The 21,946-nt window shown below is 37.4% G+C and overlaps 1 protein-coding gene across 4 annotated transcripts; it reads left to right on the forward strand.

Moving 5' to 3' along the window:
- The first annotated feature begins 5,412 nt into the window (after positions 1 to 5,412).
- Positions 5,413 to 9,229, forward strand: LOC142641308 (uncharacterized). Of its 4 annotated transcripts, none has more exons than XR_012845368.1 (5): positions 5,413 to 5,675; positions 5,880 to 7,907; positions 7,992 to 8,167; positions 8,232 to 8,635; positions 8,708 to 9,229. XR_012845368.1 is itself a non-coding variant. In XM_075815714.1 (5 exons), the coding sequence occupies exons 4-5, from the start codon at positions 8,468 to 8,470 to the stop codon at positions 9,227 to 9,229; spliced, it is 690 nt and encodes a 229-aa protein (XP_075671829.1). In that variant the 5' UTR covers positions 5,413 to 5,675; positions 5,880 to 7,033; positions 7,992 to 8,167; positions 8,232 to 8,467. The 4 variants fall into 4 exon arrangements, 3 of the variants coding, with proteins under 3 accessions (XP_075671829.1, XP_075671828.1, XP_075671830.1); XM_075815714.1 differs by having other exon boundaries at positions 5,880 to 7,033; XM_075815713.1 differs by having other exon boundaries at positions 5,880 to 8,167.
- The last annotated feature ends 12,717 nt before the right edge of the window (positions 9,230 to 21,946 follow it).

Consider the following 21,946-nt stretch of genomic DNA (forward strand, 5'->3'; position numbering starts at 1 on the left):
AACTCTAAGATGGTCTAGTAGCTTATTTTTCTGCAAACAGGTATAAGAAGAATTCCATATTTAAGATACAAGATTCATATATTTAATTTCACAATGTAACTAATGATTGGATACCACATTCTCAAACTACAGAATTTATTGATATAAATAGAACATCTTACTATATATACTTTGTAGCAATGAATTTTGCTGAAGTTCAATGAAGTCAATGTTCATTGGAGCTAGCTACATTCAAGGTTTATGAGTAGTCTCTAAAAGTTAATGCAAAAAACTCTTTTCAATTTGCTTCTCACAAAAATTGCAATTTGACGATGATGAAATGTCCTTTATCAACTTTCGGCAACCATTTCATTAATATTATGATACACGATGTTTTCTAATGGAAAATAGTTCTGCAGAATTAGCTCTTAGCGGGCATAGTGTTTTCATATCTAAGTTGGAAAATATTGCATTGGTTTTTTGACATCGAATGCTAATTTACCATTGGAACAGATAGCAAGTCATTACATTTTTTTTGAAGTAATGTCACAGGTTTTGTGTATGGGGTTCGGGTTTTCAGATATTTATTGCATAGAAACACATGATAACATCAAGTGACAAAATACCGCACAATGTTATATTTTGCTGTTGAGTCTTAGTGTACTTGAGATCCTTATCTACTAGAAATTGGCTACTCTACTCTTTGTGTCGATTAAAGCCAGTATCAATACAACTAGAACCATTAGAACTCCAAAAGGCCAAACGTTGGTGCTTTCACAATGAGTCACTTGACAGTAAAGTAAGACAGACGTGTAATCTCTTCCCAACAAAAACACATTCTTTCAAGCTTTTTCAAAAAAGACGAAAACAACAGAGTAGAAGATGAACCGATTCAACGGCAGAGATAAAGTTCACAAAACTTGGGGCAAGCAATTTGGCAAGGTTGTACTTTTATGACAAGAATAGATTTACTATTTCAGTGACACTTAAAAGACACGCCTTTCAGAGTACATAAAGAGCTTATACTTGTAAATTGTGCCTGATGAGAAACTTTTTTTAGCTTATCTGAAAATGAAAGAGCTATGCCCCTAGTGAACAAGCACTAAAGTGGCTAGTGATGTTGACCATCTGGTCCTCCAGGTGCAACTCTTTGAGTTCCTGCACCTTGCATCAACCTTCTTCGGTAGTACTTGATTTTTGATACATGATACTGCAGTTCACGTAAGATAGGGGGGTTACCAATCTTTTTAGGTATGATTGAGAAACCATGAGAAAGACGTGCCTCGGAACTTGTTACTATCATCAGTACAATGATTAAGGATAGAATCTCAACCTTAGCCTTTAATAAAGTACCCATAGTCTTTAAAAGGCTAAAAGTGAGGACACAAGGAAGTAAGTAGCTGAACAGCTTACAAATGTGAATTGAGTAGCTTAAGAGTGTAGTAGGATTCTCCTTGTACATTCGAGTCTCCTTATATATATTCAAGTTCAAAATTGTGTGACGAGGAACTTTATGGAAGCTTTTGTCTTTATATATTCCTAGTGAATGATGAATCAAAGACTGTGCTATATTGCAATGCTGAATAAGCGGATAACTTCAATACAACTATTTCTTTGTCTCACTTCTAATCTTGGAGTTTTCTGCTTTTCCTAAGTCACTCCATTCACTATATTTTCTATCCCTATTGGCATAGCCAATTTGGGCTTCTTTTCAAAACTCCACCAAGTCGATCAATGATTCTTGGTCATCATCTAGTCATCCTTAATTGTCCTATATCATCCAAAACCTGAAAACAGCAAGAATTACCCAGACAAATGATAAAGACTTATAACTCTTTGATCTACAATGAAAGATTGTATCATTATCAATTGATATGCTGTTATGCTTCATCCACAATCAAGAAGCCACGGACAAAATGAGCCTTGCCGACAAATGGGATTTTCGAGTTGCCCTTTTCCACGACGAGGTAAACATTTTTTTAATCTCTTCATTTGTTGTTTTTAGTTTTGGATTTATGTGTTAAACTGCGCAGCCAACTAGCTTTTCTTTGCTAATTTGCTTTTAATCATGTCCAAATATTAGGACCAATCACGGCAGTACTATGATTTTGAAATTGGGCTTCAACATGTAAAGGTGATCATTTATAATTTACTATTATAAAGTTAGTGGCCAGTTTGGAAGTTAAAAAAAGGAGGAGGAGTACAGTAGAGGGAATGAGAGTAATTCAATTACCTTGTTTGGAAGTTTTTTAAGGGAGGAGAAAGAGGAATTTAGAGGGGTTTGGAGGGGTTTCAACTACCTCTAACCCTTCATTTTTAATTCTTCCAAATTGGAGAGATTTGGAGGGAGAGTAGAGTAGATAAATTATTGATCAAATGAATTCTCCAATTTACCCTTTTTAGATTAACAAAATTACAAACCGATTATATAAAATAAATTCACCATTTTTTTTTCTTGAGAAAATAATGTTTGAAATTTTTTTTCTCCACCCTCACTTTCTGGAAAACCAAACGAGCAGCGAACATTCCCCGATCAGCTCGCCGAAATCGCCAATTCTCGTCGAAATCGCTAGTTCTCGCCCTCGACATTCCCCGATTAGCTCGCGGATGAGGCTTTCTCTCCACGGTGGACTCGTCGTAAACAAAAAGCCGTGACTTCTTCTTCATGTGGCCGGCGAAGATCGCGACGAACCAGGACGGAGAAGACGAACTCGTAGAATCAGCGGTAGTCGCAACAGTAGTAGCAGCCGAGGGCTCGTGAGTCGAAACCATAGGATCTGATTCCAATTTCTCGGATCTAGACTTGAACAGATTCGAAAGCAACGAGAACCTACCGTTCTTCTTCCCATACGACCAAACATTTTTTTCTTATTTTAATTATTATCAATTAAAATAATAAAAAATGTTTTTATTAACTGATTAAAAAAATGTTTTTAATTATTATCAATTGATTTTTTCAGTAAACATAAAAACTAAACATTTTTTTTTCTTATTTTAATTAGTATCAATTAAGGATGGTTTTTTTTAGTATAATAAAAAAGCAGAAAAATATTTAATCATAAACCAATGTTGATTATTTAATTCACATTAGAAAAAAAAATTATCAAAAAAAAAATATTGCATGCTATAATCATTATTATTTAATCCAACAAATTAATCATAGACCAATGTTGTAAGTTCATTTTCAAATAGGGGTAAATATGTCTATTTAAATCATTTCCTCTCATTTCTACCATAATTTTCAAAACATCCAAATAAGAGGAAGGGCTAATTACTCCCTTCTCCCTTACTAATTTTAAAAATATCCAAAGAAGGTGGATGATAACTATTCCCCTTTACTCTCCTCTCCACTACTCTTCTCCCCTCTACTCTCCTCCCTCTCTAAACTTCCAAATAGGCCATAAGAGCATTTACAATGAGCTCAAGAGTGTTCATACGAACACCTTATAAACATAGTTGTTTTTATTTTTTAAACTAATCTCTTTTGTCTACTCTAAAAAATATATCTGTTTTTTTTTTTTTGAGAAAACTAAATAATATATATCTAACTGTTAATAAAAGAATTTTTTAGATATATATCACTGTTAATTTCTTTAAGATTTTTCCCCTTTCTGTGTGTATGTTAAAATATTTAGTATTTTTTTAAAAAAATTTCCTGTTTTGGTTTCAACATTTCGCATACTAAAATACCTTCATGCAAAATCTTAAACTCTTTAAAATACCTCCTATCTTTTAGTAAAATAATTTTAAATTAAAAAACACAAATTGATTAAAAGAGTAATTTACTGTTCTTAAGTTTTATGCTTTTTCCTTTATCTTCTTCATTTAGCCTAGAACTTAGGACAATATCTCTATTTCATTTTTAAAAATTATTCTACATTATTTTACCTCTTTCTTAAAAAAAAATTACACAAAGTTATTTATATATCACTTTTAAACATTATAACACAAAAAAGAGTATTATTGCACGCGTAAAGCGCCAGTGATGAGTCTAGTGTGTGCATGTGTGTCTATATATGTGTGTGTCTATATATTGAAAACCTTGATTTGTCCCAAGAATTTAGGTTCAATAAAAATAATCTTGATTTCCCAAGCATAACTCTTAACCCCTTAAATGAAAAAAAAAAAGTGAGTTCTAGTTAGCTCAACTGATAAAGTCTTTAATGGTTGAATAAGATATCTAGGGTTCAATTCTCGCCTACTTCAAAAATTAATTGGTGTCTTGGTTTAATGATATTGAGTACAATCATTAGAAGTGGACATCATAGGTTGAAACTCTATAAAAAAAAAGAAGCTCAAATAACATCAATAAAAATCAATCATCAGAAGTGAACACCATAAGTTGAAATTCTATAAAAATAAAAAAAACTAAAAAAATAAAAGCCCAAATAACATCAATAAAAATAAGCCCCAATAATAGATAAATCACCCAAAATATAACAAAAATAGGCTGAACAACAATAAATAACAAACTATTCAACAAAAATTCCATTAAAAAACAAAAAAGTACAAATCCCTAACATTTAGATTCGTAATTTGTTCAACCCAACTTATAAAAGTTCTCCTCGCAGTCTCAGTAGGTACCATCAATCTCTCTATATTTTTCTCTTTTTACAGCTTGACTTGCAATCTTAGTAGGTACCGTCCGTCTCTCCCTATTTTTCTTTTCTCTAACATCATTTCAGATTCTCTTTCATCTCAACATTCTCATGTCTCACTTTATCTCTCATTAGTTTATTTTTGTCATTTTATTTTCCTAGTAGAAGAAAATTGTAAAATTTTATATATTTGCATTATTTTGTTTTGTTTTGTTTGTTTTGTTTTTTTTTTTTTTTTATGTCAATGTATTTAAGTTATATTTTTATTAAATTTTGTTTAGTTTAAATTTCTTAATAGTTATCCTAAAAAATTCTTAAAGCTACCAGCAAAATTTTTTAAGGAATATATATATATATATATATATATATATATATATATATATATTTATATTGGTCCTAAATGCATTCAAAAAGAGAACGAGGGGATTGGCCAAAGTTATAGTAATACCGCCACTGGTGGTCAGAGACTTGACTTAGTGAAGAATACCAGATAAAGACGCATATAGGGAGGTCAAAAAATACATCGTTTAGCGTTGAATTTATAGAATTTGGAGTAGGGAGGATCATATTTTTTTTGTAAACCTAGGTAGTTATCAATTTGGATTTGACGAAGTAGGGCTCTGTTCGTATATGATTACATCTTTTTTTTTTTTTTTTTTTTTTGTTGAGAAAAGTATATGATTACATCTTATCTACTTGCAAAAGGATAAGTATGAAAGCATGGATCATATTGTTGGAATAAACTTGCAATATATATTTATTCTTTTACTAAATCCAGCAGAGCGCTAATGTCTCATTTATTTATAATGGATGATTGAAGGGTCATTCAACAATACCTACCCTTTTTTTTTTTTTTGGTGGGTACGGTACCCACTTATAAGTCTAAACCATTGATATCACTTGTTTTGATCTGGCCGTTTATGTGATTTTAATGAATTACCGGTTACGAGTCAAGCAGGTAACATATAAAATCAATAACTGAACAAAAAAACAGACATTTCTTTTTTTCTCTCTCGTTGTCTTGCGTTGCGTTCTCTTAATTCTGCTCCTTTTCATTGTTCTTGGCCGATCTTCACCTCGTCTTCATACAAATCTCAGGTAACTATTCTTCATACATTTTCCCTGAATTTATCGGCAAGATTTGGGTTTTGGAATGATGGGTTTAATGATTTATTTCAAGTGAAAGTGAGAGTAGGATAGGTTTTTTCTTCATCCCTTCTCCCTTTTCCCTGAATTTATCGTTAAGATTTGGGCCTATTTGATTTTTTTTTTTTTTTTTTTTTTTTTTTTTTTTTCCTTTAGGAATTTTGGAGCACAAGCATTAGTAATGTTGTGAAATCTGAATTGAAATTTCGTAATAGGCATATTCAAATTGCAAATCAAGCCACTTGCTTCGATTTTTCCCTAATGGAAACCCATGTGAAAATTCCCCATTGAAGAAAAACAAAGAAGAGAGGTAAGAAATCAACATGAACAGAGGCAATTCTCTTAAAGCAACTTCAAAATTTTCTGAGCAAAGTCAACTTCCTGTTATAAATGGTGATGATGCCGAAAAATCACCAGTAAGCTGCACGCACTCCCAAACCGAAACAACACCTACAAAACGAAAAGAGAAGACCTAACAGAGAGCACCGGTGTGGTGCCGGCCAAAAACCCTTCGAAGGTCAAGTTAGAGCTTTTCACAACCCTAAAGTACCAAAGTTGAGTCAATTATGCGTACCTTGATTTATGAGGGTTTTAAGGTATTTATAGTAGTGTAGGGTTTTAACTTCCGTGCTTTGTTCATGAAGTCCTTTTCTTATAGAATCAGAACTCTTTCCTTTTACACACCTCCCATAATTCTTTTCCTTGTATGAGTCCCTTGATCAAGGCTTAAATGTGTGATGCAAGGATTCTTCTCCTGCACGTTTTCGTGGAGACCAAGCAAAGCCATACCAGACTTAGTCGTAAAGTGAAAATCCTATTCTAGAATTAATGGAACCAATGACTAATGTGCTATATCTATCCGTCCACTGTGGATCCGAGCTCCCTGGCTGTTGACCATCAATCCGTCATCCCCGTGTCGTCACATCCACCACGTAGACCCGTCGTGCTCATTTTATTCCTCTTTAGTTGCCCCCTCATTCCTTGAGACCGTCAACTTTCCTCGGCAGTTTCATGGAATGACGGTTAATTTTGACACTTGACAGGTGTGTATTGACGGACAGTCTGGAACAATATCATAACTGCACCAGGGACACGTCGTGGTACTCTATTGGTTGTTTGTTGGAATCAATGCACCCCTTCGTTTACCGCGTCGTTCCCTCTATATATACTATCCACCGTTTTCATTTTTACACTTTGGAAAATTTCTGCTGATCAGAGCGCAACCGTCCACATTGTGTGATCCGTCTCCTCTAGAAGTTGAGATTCAGTGTTCTCTTAGCTCGTCCGTCGCATTTCCTTGCCGTCCACTTGTGAGTACCTTCTTTACTTAGTTTCTGTTCTTTATTTTGCATGTTGGTCCGTCGTCGGTATAGATCTAGAGTCTTAGGTTTCCTTTACCCGTCATCTGTAGGTGTCAGATGTCTAGTGAGGCGTCAAGTAGTCAGTCTTATGTCCGCGAGGGAGCGGGCTACAAAGAGGTGTTCCCGTCAGCCATCTCTCCTTCCCATGTGGAAGATGAAGGGCAGGATGAGGACGGGTCAGAGTATGACTCGAACGACGACTTAGATGGTATAGATCTACCGATCCAGTCCGTCATAGGCCCTGATGGTTTCAGAGAATTCGTCCTGCTCCCCTTGTGGACGGTGAACGACTTCGTTTCCTCCATCAAGCCAGCGCACTTCAATACATTAAGGCAAAAGTACCAAATACCCGACACCATACCCATCCGTCTACCCTTAAAGTCAGAGAAATGTTACTACGACGGTCTTGAAGACGTCGGTGTTTACGAGCAGATGCTAAAAGCTGGCCTGCGCTTTCCTCTGAGTGCCTTACATCGTCGTCTTCTTCAATACCTGGGTTTGGCTGTCACTCAGATCTCACCAAATGCTTGGAGGGTTTTCCTGAGCGTCGAGGTTTTGTACGGTGTAATGTCTGATGGCCCGAGACGGTTAACAGTGGAAGAATTCTTTCATTGTTACCGTTCGTCTGAGATTACCAAGTTGAAAGGCATGTATAGCTTTGTGCTGAGGAGTCTGGTGCTTAGGCTAGTGTCCGAGACCCCAGACTCCAATCACAACTGGAAGGGTCGATACTTCTTCCTTCGGGGAGATAATTGGATGAGTCGTCTGGGTGACGATGAACACATGCCAGTAGATAAAACTTGGGGGATAATGCCTCCGTCCGGTATGAGCCCGTCTTATTTTTAACCGTTCACCTTTTCTTTTTATGGAATTATTCTTAGCCGTTTTTTTTTTTTTTTTTTTTTAGGGACCGTCCACCTATTACAATAGAGCAATTCGGCTTTTTGGAGAAAATCTTTCAAAAAACTAAGTTGTCGGAGAGGACTTGGATAAAGCTCGTCACCTTAGACACGCTGTTCTGGTATTGTGATGGTCCAGAACCTACAACTGCAGCTCGTCGATACGACGCAGGAGTACGAAAACGTAAGTTTTTTAATCATTTTGTCGTTATTTTACTTATACTACTTTTAACTTTCTTCTTTTGCAGAAATGGATGATGCAAGGAGAAGGGCTATTATCAAACAGCAGGCAGCCAAGAAAAAACAAAGAGGTGATCTTCCTCCCAAGACGGGTCCGTCTCTCCCGACGACAAAGAGACCTTCCACTGAAAAGTGGGACCGTCATAGTAAAAAATAGAAGCTGGTGACGGGATTACCTGCCGGTCAAGGGTCCGGCGTGGTAAGGTTGCCTCCTAAGCTGGGAATAGGCAAGGGTAAGGGTCTGATGACCAATCCTGACCTCGTCAAAGAAAAACCGCCCGTCTTGCTCCAGGAAGATCCCCAATATGCTCTCCGTCGAATCGGATCCATTATCACGGAGGAAGACTATGAGGATCTCGGAAACCATGCTACTGAAGCTATGGGGGAAACATGTTTGTTTAGCTTAACTCAGGTCGTTACCTGTCATATATTTGCTTCGTCTTGTTCCTTAATACTTCGAACTTACTTATTGGTATTGGTACAGGGGGTCCTTATGGCCAAAGGCTTGATGGACCGTTGTCTTGCCCAAGAGAGAGCTCTTGAGCAGGTTCGTGCAAAGGCGAAGGCGACGGTGGAGGAGCTGGACGAGTTAAAACTTTGGAGGATTCGTCATGAAGAAAAATTGAAAATGTCCGAGCAAGCTCGTGAGAATTTGGAGAAAAAGGTAGAGTTGCTGAGGGAGACGGTAAAAGCTAACGAGGACAACATTCGTCAAGCCAAAGTTGATGCTGTTAAGGAATACCGTGACTCCGACTCCCTTCTGGCCGAGCTTGGCTCCTCCTTTGACGACGGTCTTGACGATTGTCTCTGTCAGGTGAAGGTGACATTTCCGGATCTGAACCTGGCTCACATCAGCATAGACGCTGAGGCCCAGACCCCTGCTCGCCCCGTAGACTCTGAAGGGACGGATGAGATTTTCGGCGAAGGTCCTAGAGACGATGGGGTCCCAAAGGTTGATGAAAAAGATGTTAGGATTAGTACCCTTAAATCCTATTGTATGACATGATGTATGACTTAATATTGTGATTAATAAAGTTATTTTATTATTATCTAAAATAATGGTAACATGAATATGAGACATTATCATATAGTCCATGAGATGCATTGTATGTGATTTATGTGAAAAGTCACAGAAGATGTAAATCACAAGTTCTTTGTAAACTCAGAATTAATAGTTCGTAGTCGGTGATGAAATTGGGCATTTCATCTGTGAAGACTATAACGTGTCAACTAAGATGATTTGTCTTGATCATGGAAGTGGAAGCTTCTAGTTGATATGTTGATATGTTTTAAGAGTTAAAACATATTGAACAGGACCGCTGTGAGATTTATTATTCTTCTAACGACTGTCAAATGAATAATAAATCTCACGACTTCTATTTGCATGAACTCTTAATCCTGAGAGAATAATGGACATGATCATGAGGTGTGGGTTGCTTTGATATATCAGGAGTGAGATCTAAAGTTACGGTCAAAACCTCAGTATGTTGGGCAGCCACATTTAGTGTTGATGGAACATATATTCTCAAGATGGAATTCATAGTCTCTTGATGGAGATATAAAATATTCCCTTGAGATAAGTTTAATGGTTTCAGTTATTCAGAGAGTTAGGCCTAACCACTTTAGTAAGAAATTACTAAAGTATATATTTATGAAATTGGATTTCATAAATATATGATGAATAACTTTAAAGAATTAAACCGGGTACTCAAGGATAAGATGTAGTAATTTACAAAGTGGCAGTCTACGTTTATGACTTTGTGTTACTACGAATATTTTATGAAGGGGTTACGTGTTTAATAAAGTCTTGAGATATAATTTATTAATAAGGCTTAGAGTGCAATTATATTTATATAGTGGTATTAAATATAATTAATGGTAACTTTGGACTTGTCAAGAGTTGACGGAAAAGTCCAAGGCCCATTGGAGCTAGTGTCTTATTGGTCCCTTTTGGTCTCACCCCAAGCCACACACTAAAGCCCAATTGGAAAGGCCCAATAGGCCAGCCCAATTAGATAATCAGTTAGTTATAAAGGAGAAACATACAGAATTTTTATTAGAAGAGATTAGAAAAGAAAAAGAAACGGTGTGTGAGAGAGTGTGAGACACACTTTCATTCTCCCTTTGAAAAACTGATTGAGAGACCACACATCTTGGGCGTAAAGTGGAATTGGAGTGAAGATTAAAAGTGTTCCCAAGTGTTTCTAATCCTTATTTTGAATTTCTCCATACCAAGGTACGCTATCTTGTTCTTAAATTCTGAAATTTACATTGTGCACGTTATCAATCATGAATGAAATAGATCCTTGTTCCGTCGCTTCCACTGTGGGTTTTGTATGAATTACAAAACCAGAATTTTTCCTTCAATTGGTATCAGAGCCAGGTTTTCATATCATGATTGTGTAATATGTGATTAAATTTTAGAATTTAAGAAAAACCGTTGTCTTTGTGGTTTTAATTTTCTGCATTATATAAATATAATGAAGAGAATTGCATCACTTGTATAAGCATATCCGTTTCTTCACAAGGATATATTGTTCTTGTGTGAAGCCATGTATGGTAGAAAAGTGCTTGGATATTAATACAATTGAGTGTTGATGCATTGATTGTTATTTCATAGTTGATGTACGGATTGCCATGTAGTTATTAATTGATGAAGATGAAGTAACCGTTTAAAAAAAAAAAAAAAAAAACTGCTTCAGTTATTGCTCCGTTTGACTTTGAATTCAATTTGCATGGTTTGAATTTATGTCACGGATTGGACTTAGAAATGGTGACCAATTGCATGGTTTGAATTCTCTTTTCACCGTTTGACCATTTTGCATGTCTTAGAATAGGTGAATCCGTATGGATTGCATGGGGTGCATTTTTGACTTGGTCTTTGATTGCACCTTTTGGACTACATTGAATGGCTTAGCCATTTTATTTGCTTTGGTAAAGTGAATCCGTAAGGATTCTTACCACCTGACAATTATATATATATATATATATATATATATATATATATATATATATATATATATATATATATATATATATATAAAATATAATATAATAATCATATATTATATATATTATATTATAATATATATAATATATATTATATTATAATATATTTAATACATATATATAACGTAATGTAATTAAATATATATTATATATATTAATTTGTATATTATATTATATATAATATAATATAAATTTTTATATATAATAAAGGTTTTTATTACATTATATATATTTACATATGTTAATGCTAGTCTAATGAAATTTATTCCTAATTAGATTAGGATTATATTTTTTCACGTGTCTAGCATTATTATCATTCTTGATTTTAAAAACCTTTATTTTAAAATATCTAGTGAGAGAGAGATTCAAGGGTTGGATCTCACGGCCTCCATTGTTGGTTCATAGTAGTGTGAAATATATACTTTATCTTTGCCTCGAGCTTAGCATTCCATGCGGAGAGTATTTATTTCATGGTCCTACAAGATTGAATTTATTGGTTTATAGTGGTTTGATAAACACCTTGTCTTAGCTTCGAGCTTTGCATTCTATGCAGAGGGTGTTTTATCATGGTACTACAAAATAAGCCTGTTAAAGGGATGAGATGTGGTTACACATGATTCTAGACAATGGTATACACTAGACTAAGTATTTTAGTATCCTCTATGCTGAGTTCTTACTATTATTACTTAGAGGCTAAATGTAAAACGGCATATTATTAGTGTTTGATAAGAGTTGTCATGATAGCACTAATAACGAGAATAGTTCTCAATCAATCATAGTATTTTATGTTCACTCTATGCTGAGGGATATTGAATATGAGATTGGGTTGTCGTTGCATATATTATTTTATGGTTTTATTAAGGTTCCATATTATATGCTTATATGTTAAATTGATAATGTCTAGTTTACTTATTATATACATGTTTATTATTTTCAGATTTTATCATGGCATCATTTAGCCCACTTGTTTCTATTCTTAACCAAAACAAACTGATTGGATCCAACTATGTTGACTGGAAAAGAAATTTGGACATTGTTCTTACTGCTGAAGAGCACAAGTATGTGCTTACTCAACCATGTCCTAGATTTCCTTCATTAGATGCTCCTCTTGAGGAAAAACAACGATATGATCCTTGGCAGAAATCTAATGAGATGGCCAAGTGCTACATCCTAGCATCTATCTCAAATGTTCTACAGCATCAAATGCAGGATGTAGAACTTGCTTCGGACATAATGCATAGTCTGAAGGAGATGTTTGGTGAGCAAGGCCGTTCTACAAGGCAAGAAACCATGAGGCAAATTTATAATACCAAAATGGCTGCAGGAAGTTCAGTGAGGGAGCATTGTCTTAGGATGATTGCTAATCTGAACACATTAGAAGTTTTAGGTGCCGACATTGATGGAGAATCCCAAGTGGATATGATACTCCAGTCACTACCAGAATCATTCAAGGAATTCAGACTCAATTATAATATGAACAAAAAGATTTATTCTTTGTCTGAATTAATGAATGAGTTAGTGGCGGCGGAAGGCATCCTTGGTACTTCTAGTGTTGAAGCCAATGTGGGTGAAGCTTCTACTTCTCAACCTAAGTCGAAAGGCAAGGGTAAGAAGAAGAAGAAGAAGGACTTCACTAAGAAAGATGGTAAACAAATTGCCTTAGAGGTTGCCAACAAAGGAAAGAAAACCAAAGGAAAGTGTTTCCATTGTGGTGAGAAAGGACATTGGAAGAGGAATTGTCCAACATACAAGGCTGCCAAGAATAAAGGTATGAAAAGTTCATTTCTTCTTGAAATATGTTTGGTACAGAATCCAACAGATTCCTGGTGTGTGGATTCAGGTTGTACTAATCATATCTGCAATTCTTTGCAGGGGTTCCAGGAGACCAGAAAGTTGAATGAGGGAGAACTATTTCTTACTTTGGTTGATGGGAGCAAGATTCCGGTTGAAGCTGTTGGAGTGTTTAATTTGTGTTTTAAGTCTAGAGTTTTAATATTGGAAGACTGTTTGTATGTACCTAATGTTCGTAGGAATTTAATTTCTGCAACTTACTTAGGTAAACATGGATATTGTGTTATCCTGAAAGACAATGTTGTAATAAAGAAGGATAAAGTGTTTATATGTTCTGGCAATATTGTAGATGGTCTTTATATTTTAACTCCTGATAAGCATGAATTATACAATTCTGAATTAGATAGTAACTCTCATGTGAAATCATTAAAGAGAAAGTTTCCTTCTACTAGTGATGCATATCTATGGCACTTGTGTTTAGGTCATATTAATTCAAGTAGGATTCAAAAGCTAATCAAAGATGGACTTTTACAGCCCATGGACTTTGATGGTTTTCCAGTTTGCGAATCTTGTTTGGAAGGTAAGATGACCAAACGACCTTTTAATGCAAAGGGTAGAAGAGCGCAAGATTTGCTAGAACTAGTACATTCAGATGTATGTGGTCCTATGTCAATCCAAGCAAGAGGTGGCTATGAGTATTTCATTACTTTCACTGATGATTACTCTAGATTTGGTTATGTGTATCTAATGAAACGGAAGTCTGAAGCCTTTGAAAAGTTCAAAGAGTTTAGGGCTGACGTTGAGAATCAATTGGGTAAACACATAAAGGCCATTCGATCTGATCGAGGTGGCAAATACCTTCTTGGTGATTTCAAGGATTACTTGATTGAAAATGGGATTATATCCCAGTTGACTGCACCTGGAACTCCACAACAAAATGGTGTAGCAGAAAGAAGGAATAGGACTCTTTTAGATATGGTTAGGTCCATGTTGAGTTATTCGACTCTACCAATTTCTTTTTGGGGATATGCCTTACATACTGCAATGTATCTTCTGAATTTAGTACCTTCGAAGTCTATTCCTAAAATACCTGTAGAGTTGTGGAATGGGCATAAGCCTAGTATGAGACATCTCCACATTTGGGGTTGTCCAGCACATGTGTTGAGAGGAAAGTCTGACAAGTTACAGTCTAAAACAGAAGTGGTATTTTTTGTAGGGTATTCAAAAGGAACAGTTGGAGGTTTATTCTATAGTCATAAGGATAATAAAGTGTTTGTTAGCACAAATGCCAAATTCTTGGAAAATGACTATATGAATAATTTTACTCCGAGAAGTAGAGTTGTCTTGGCTGAAATGAATGAACCTGTAATTGAACAACCAATGGATGAAACTAGGGATGATGTGACTGTATTAGATACACCACAAGATACTACTCATGAGATGTCTAGTACACAGGTGCCTCGTCGTAGTGGGAGAATTGTTCGGCCTCCTATAAGATTCATAGGTTTGGGAGAAACTTATGAGGCTATCTTAGAAGAGGCTAAATCGGATCCTTACACTTATGATGAAGCAATGAATGATATAGATGCACATCATTGGGTCCAAGCTATGAAATCTGAATTGGATTCTATGGATTCCAATCATGTATGGGATCTTGTAAAGGCGCCTAACGGCATTAAACCTATTGGTTGCAAATGGGTTTACAAGAGAAAGAGAGGGATAGATGGAAAGGTTGAAACCTTTAAAGCAAGACTAGTGGCGAAAGGGTATACATAAAAAGAAGGTATTGATTATGATGAAACTTTTTCGCCAGTAGCCATGCTTAAATTTATCAGAATTCTCTTATCCATTGCTGCTCATTATGATTATGAGATTTGGCAAATGGACGTCAAGACTGCATTTCTTAATGGCAATCTTGAAGAAGAAATATACATGTTGCAACCAGAAGGTTTCATAGTGAAGAAACAAGAGCATATGGTATGCAAGTTGAATAGGTCCATTTATGGACTTAAACAAGTATCTAGGTCATGAAACATCAGATTTGATCAAGCAATCAAGTCATTTGGTTTTGAACAAAATCTTGATGAACCATGTGTGTACAAAAGGCATCGAGACAAAGTAGTAATGTTCCTAGTGCTTTATGTTGATGATATTCTACTCATTGGGAATGATGTAGGGGTAATGTCATCGGTTAAAGTTTGGTTGTCAAGCCAATTTTATATGAAGGACTTGGGTGAGGCTAACTTTATTCTAGGGATCAAGCTTTGGCGAGATCGCAAGAATAAGATGTTAGGCTTATCACAAGCTGGATATATAGATAAGGTTCAAGAACGGTTTAGCATGCAAAACTCTAAGAAAGGATTGCTTCCTTTTAGACATGGAGTTCCTCTGTCTGATGACCAAAGGCCTAAGACTCAAGAGGAAGAAAATATGATGAGACAGGTTCCTTATGCTTCTGCAGTGGGAAGTCTCATGTATGCCATGCTTTGTACTAGACCAGATATTTGTTATTCAGTTGGCATGGTTAGCCGATATCAATCAAATCCAGGGCCAAAACATTGGCAAGCTGTAAAGCATATTCTCAAGTATCTTAGGAGAACGAGAGATTATATGCTTGTTTACCATAGTGAGGATTTGATTCCCATTGGCTATACAGATTCAGACTTTCAGTCAGATCTAGATTTCAGAAAATCCACTTCAGGATGTGTTTTCACCTTGGGAGGTGGAGCCATAAGTTGGAGGAGCGTTAAGCAATCTTGTATTGTGGACTCCACCATGGAAGCTGAGTACGTTGTTGCTTGTGAAGCAGCAAAGGAGGCTGTTTGGCTCAAGAAATTCCTTTCTGATCTTGGTGTAGTGAGAATGGAGCAAGTTCCCATCACATTGTTTTGTGACAATAGTGGAGCGGTTGCACATTGAGAGGAAGTACCACATCATTAGCGACATTGTTGCTCGTGGAGATGTTGTGGTAGCAAAGATTGAAAGTGCAAATAATCTAGCAGATCCCTTTACCAAAGCCTTGCCTCAAAGGACTTTCGAGTCACATTTGGAGGGAATGGGAGTTAGATTAATGCACAATAGTCTTTAGGGCAAGTGGGAGATTGTTAGGATTAGTGCCCTTAAATCCTATTGTATGATGTTATGTATGATATTATGTATGACATTATGTATGACATGATGTATGACTTAATATTGTGATTAATAAAGTTATTTTATTATTATCTAAAATAATGGTAACATGAATATGGGATATTATCATATAGTCCATGAGATGCATTGTATGTGATTTATGTGAAAAGTCATAGAAGATGTAAATCACAAGTTCTTTATAAACTCAGAATTAATAGTTCGTAGTCGGTGATAAAATTGGGCATTTCATCTGTGAAGACTATAACGTGTCAACTAAGATGATTTGTCTTGATCATGGAAGTGGAAGCTTCTAGTTGATATGTTGATATGTTTTAAGAGTTAAAACATATTGAACAGGACCGCTGTGAGATTTATTATTCTTCTAACGACTGTCAAATGAATAATAAATCTCACGACTTCTATTTGCATGAACTCTTAATCCTGAGAGAATAATGGACATGATCATGAGGTGTGGGTTGCTTTGATATATCAGGAGTGAGATCTAAAGTTATGGTCAAAACCTCAGTATGTTGGGCAGCCACATTTAGTGTTGATGGAACATATATTCTCAAGATGGAATTCATAGTCTCTTGATGGAGATATAAAATATTCCCTTGAGATAAGTTTAATGGTTTCAATTATTCAGAGAGTTAGGCCTAACCACTTTAGTAAGAAATTACTAAAGTATATATTTATGAAATTGGATTTCATAAATATATGATGAATAACTTTAAAGAATTAAACCGGGTACTCAAGGATAAGATGTAGTAATTTACAAAGTGGCAGTCTACGTTTATGACTTTGTGTTACTACGAATATTTTATGAAGGGGTTACGTGTTTAATAAAGTCTTGGGATATAATTTATTAATAAGGCCTAGAGTGCAATTATATTTATATAGTGGTATTAAATATAATTAATGGTAACTTTGGACTTGTCAAGAGTTGACGGAAAAGCCTAAGGCCCATTGGAGCTAGTGTCTTATTGGTCCCTTTTAGTCTCACCCCAAGCCACACACTAAAGCCCAATTGGAAAGGCCCAATAGGCCAGCCCAATTAGATAATTAGTTAGTTATAAAGGAGAAACATACATAATTTTTATTAGAAGAGATTAGAAAAGAAAAAGAAACGGTGTGTGAGAGAGTGTGAGACACACTTTCATTCTCCCTTTGAAAAACTGATTGAGAGACCACACATCTTGGGCATAAAGTGGAATTGGAGTGAAGATTAAAAGTGTTCCCAAGTGCTTCTAATCCTTGTTTTGAATTTCTCCACACCAAGGTACGCTATCTTGTTCTTAAATTCTGAAATTTACATTGTGCACGTTATCAATCATGAATGAAATAGATCCTTGTTCCGTCGCTTCCGCTGTGGGTTTTGTATGAATTACAAAACCAGAATTTTTCCTTCAAAAGAATCCGTTGAAGTTGACACCCGCCAGCCGTTACCAGAATGTCCTGAGGCCAACGAGGATACCGTCATAGTTCATGATTGATGTATATTTTGTAGTGAACAAAAACAATTTATCCGGTTTCAACCGTTGCCTTTTGTTAACTTTGTTTTGGTGATATGTATGGCTCTCTTTTTATAATCTTTTTGGTTTTTATTTTTCATCTGGCAATCCGTTCATTATGTGGACTTAATATATTTTTATCTTTCTTTTGATGACCCGTCCACATGGTGGACTTGATGCATTTTCATCCTTTTTGGATGATCCGTCCACTATGTGAACTTAACAAATTTTCATCCATTTTGGATGATCCGTCCACTATGTGGACTTGATAATCTTTTACCCTTCTTGGATGACCCGTCCACTATGCGGACTTAACCTATTTCTTCCTTTTTGAATAATCCGTCCACTATGTGAACTTAACACATTTTGGATGATCCGTCCACTACGTGAACTTAACAAATTTTCATCCTTTTTGGATGATTCGTTCACTATGTGAACTTAACAAATTTTCATCCATTTTGGATGATCCGTCCACTATGTGAACTTAACAAATTTTCATCCTTTTTGGATGATCCGTCCATTATGTGGACTTGATAATCTTTCACCCTTCTTGGATGACCCGTCCATTATGTGGACTTGGTAGATTTTGAGCAAAACATATTCCATATGTTCTGAATAAAACTCCTCTTATTATAACGGACTGGTAGACTATATTGTTTATAGAAAATAATAATAAAAACCTTGGCTTTAGGAAGTAAAAATTATGACTATCTAAAAATAAACTGGAAATGAGGAGGTGAATGTTGCTGTTGTCTTTGCCCTTTGTTTACTGGTAGTATTTTTTCAGGTACTCCGTGTTCCATGGATGGCTCAGCTTTCTTCCGTCTAGTGTCTCTAAGTAGTACGTTTCCTTTCTATGCCATGAAATGATCCTGTATGGTCCTTCCCAATTAGGATCCAGTTTCCCTTGGGAGGCATCCTTTATAGCGCCGAGTACTTTTCTTAAGACCAGATCTCCCACCTGGAAGTCCCTGTACCTGACCTTGGAGTTGTAATGCTTTGCCATCAGGTTCTGGTATCGCGCTAATCTCTGTTCAGCTGCATCCTTGACTTCGTCCACAAGGTCGAGTTGTAAATGCAAAGCTTCGTCATTCGTGCTCTTGTCGAAGTTCTCCACACGGTAGCTTGTTAACCCTACCTCTGCTGGTATGAGCCTCACTGCCATACGCCAATCGAAACAGTGTTTCCCTTGTCGGTGTTCTTGCCGTTGTCCTGTACGCCCATAAAACACTTGGTAATTCGTCCGGCCATATGCCTTTTGCCCCCTCGAGCCGGGTCTTGATAATCTTAAGCAAGGACCAGTTCGTGACTTCAACCTGTCCGTTGGCCTACAGGTGAGCGGGCGATGAGTAGTGATTCTTGATCCCAAGCTGAGAACAAAAGTCTCTAAATGCGTCGTTGTCGAATTGTTTCCCGTTGTTCGAAACCAGCACCCTCGGAATTCCATATCTGCAAACAATACTTCTCCATACAAAACTGCATATATTCTTCTCCGTGATAGCGGCCAGAGCCTCTGCTTCCACCTATTTGGTGAAGTAGTCAATACCAACCACTAAGAACTTTAGCTGCCTCACCGCTGTCGGGAACGGACCCATGATGTCTAACCCCTATTGTGCAAACGGCCATGGGGCCGTCATAGGGGTAAGTTCTTCCGTTGGTTGCCTTATAAAATTGCCAAATCGTTGGCACTTGTCGCAAGCCCTAACATATGTGTAGGCATCCTTCTGCATTGTTGGCCAGTAGTATCCTGCTCGGAGTAGCTTGTGCACTAAAGACCTTGATCCAGAATGGTTTCCACAAACTCCTTCATGGACCTCCCTCATCACGTAGTCCGCTTCTTCGCGGCCAAGGCATCTTAGGTATGGTCGGGAGAATCCTCTTTTGTATAGGACGTCTTTAATCAAAACGAACCGAGCAGCTTTAACCCTCAACTTCCTTGCGTCCTTTTTGTTATCGGGTAGCTTGCCTTCCTTGAGATACGCCACTATTGGAGCCGTCCAACAACACTCATTGCTTACCTCCTGCATGCTAATGTCATCTAATAATGATAAGGGCTGGACGAAGGACAATACCTGTTTAGGGATGATCATGGGTTCGGCTGAAGTTGCCTTTGCGAGTCGGTCGGCTTCTTGGTTCTCCTCCCTTGGGATTTGAATCATCTTGATTTGGAGGTTATTCATTCAACCCTTCACTTCCTTAAGATACATTTTCATCCTTCCATTCTTGCAGTCATAGCTCCCATTAACCTGACTGGTCACGATTTGAGAATCGGAGTAGACGACCACACTCTTAGCTCCTGCCGCTATCGCAAGGTCCAGTCCTGCTACTAAGGCCTCGTATTCTGCCTTGTTGTTGGTAGTAGCGAAGTCCAGACAGATCATGCATTCGATCCTATCTCCCTTTGGAGTGTGGAGTACAACTCCAACACCTCCAACATGTTTATTGGAAGATCCATCTGTATGGACTCTTCATATGGGTGTCTCTTTTGCTCCCTAATCTTTTATGGTAGTGAATTCGGCGATGAAGTCTGCCAATATCTTTCCTTTCACGGTTGCCCATGGTTGATATCGAATATTGAATTCACTCAGCTTGATCGCCCATAGCGCCATCCGTTCAGCAGCTTCAGGACATCTCATTGCTCTTCGTAAGGGTTTATCTGTTAGGACATTTATGGTATGCGCTTGAAAGTATAATTTGAGTTTTCGAGCTGCGGTTACTAGAGCAAATACGAGTTTTTCCATCTGAGGGTACCTCTCTTCTGCCCCCTCAGTGCCCGGCTTATAAAGTACACGGGCCTTTGTACCTTACCTTCTTCTTTAATGAGAGCTGCACTGACCGCTGCTGAGGAGACGGCAAGGTATAGGAATAATTCTTCCCTTGGCATAGATGGGTTGAGCAATGGCGGAGCGGAGAGATACACCTTTAACTTTTCAAATTCCTTTTGGCACTCGTCTATCCATTCAAATGATCTCTTCAGTGTGCGGAAGAATAGGAGGCATTTGTCTGTCGCTCTTGATACGAATCTGTTCAAGGCTGCGATCTTGCCGGTCAAGCTTTGTACTTCCTTTACCGTCCTTAGAGGAGATAATTCTATGATCGCCTTTAACTTCTCTGGGTTGACTTCAATGCCCCTCTGGGATACCATAAATCCCAAGAATTTTCCTACGGTTACTCCGAATGCGTATTTGCTCGGATTCAGCTTCATTTTATATGACCGAAGAGTATCGAAAGTCTCCTGGAGGTCCCTCAGGTGATCAGACTCCTGCACGCTTTTTACCAACATATCATCTACGTAAACCTGCACGTTTCTGCCAATTTGGTGTGTGAACATCTTGTTCATCAATCTCTAATATGTGGCTCTTGCGTTTTTAAGCCCGAAAGGCATTACTTTGTTGCAGAAAAGCCCCTGACTTGTTACGAACGAGGTTTTCTCCTGATCAACCTTATCTAATTTAATTTGGTTGTAGTCGGAGAAGGCATCCATGAAGCTTAAGAGTTCATGTCTTGCGGTAGAGTCTACTAGGGTGTCAATATGTGGGAGTGGGTAACTATTCTTAGGGCAGACCCTATTCAGATCTGTGAAGTCAACACACATTCTCCACTTCCCATTGGTTTTCTTGACCATTACTACATTTGCCAACCAATCAGGGTAGTACACCTCGCGTATGAAGTCTGCTTCTTGTAGCTTCCATACTTCTTCTGCTATGGCTCGATCTCGTTTAGGGGCGAACACTCGTTTCTTCTGTCGGATAGGAGAGAAAGAGGGTGACACGTTTAACCTGTGAACTATGACCATCGGGTCTATCCCCGGCATGTCCTCGTGATTCCATGCAAAAACATCTTGGTTTTCCTTGAGGAATAATGTCAGTGCTTGTCGGACTGTTTGGCTGGCCAGGGTGTCGATTCTTGTGGTTCGTTCGGGCCTAGAATCATCCAGGTGTACTTCTTTTAACTCTTCCATCGGTTCTGCCATCGTCCGCTGTTCCTTGATGCTCATTGCTTGTAGGTGGTCATCCATTTCCATAATGGCGATGTAGTATTCCCATGCAGCCACCTGATTTCCACGCAGCTCTCCAACTCCATATTTGGTGGGGAATTTGACCATTAGATGGTAGGTCGAGGTAACAGCCTTCCATGCATTGAGAGTGGGCCGTCCGAGGATGGCGTTATAAGCAGAAGAGCAGTCGACCATAAGAAAAGCTACATCCTTGGTTATTTGCTGTGGGAAATCCCCGACCGTCACAGACAACGTGACGACGCCCAAAGGGTAGACCCTTGTCCCT

Source organism: Castanea sativa, chromosome 6 (genome assembly GCF_040712315.1).
Source record: "Castanea sativa cultivar Marrone di Chiusa Pesio chromosome 6, ASM4071231v1".
Lineage (NCBI taxonomy): Eukaryota > Viridiplantae > Streptophyta > Magnoliopsida > Fagales > Fagaceae > Castanea > Castanea sativa.

Excerpts from the sequence above, each read along its gene's own strand:
- LOC142641308 (XM_075815713.1), top strand. The coding sequence starts at position 8,468 with ATGACCAATCCTGACCTCGTCAAAGAAAAACCGCCCGTCTTGCTCCAG. Across the intron at positions 8,636-8,707 it reads GTTTGTTTAGCTTAACTCAG|GGGGTCCTTATGGCCAAAGG; the intron begins GTCGTTACCTGT and ends GTATTGGTACAG.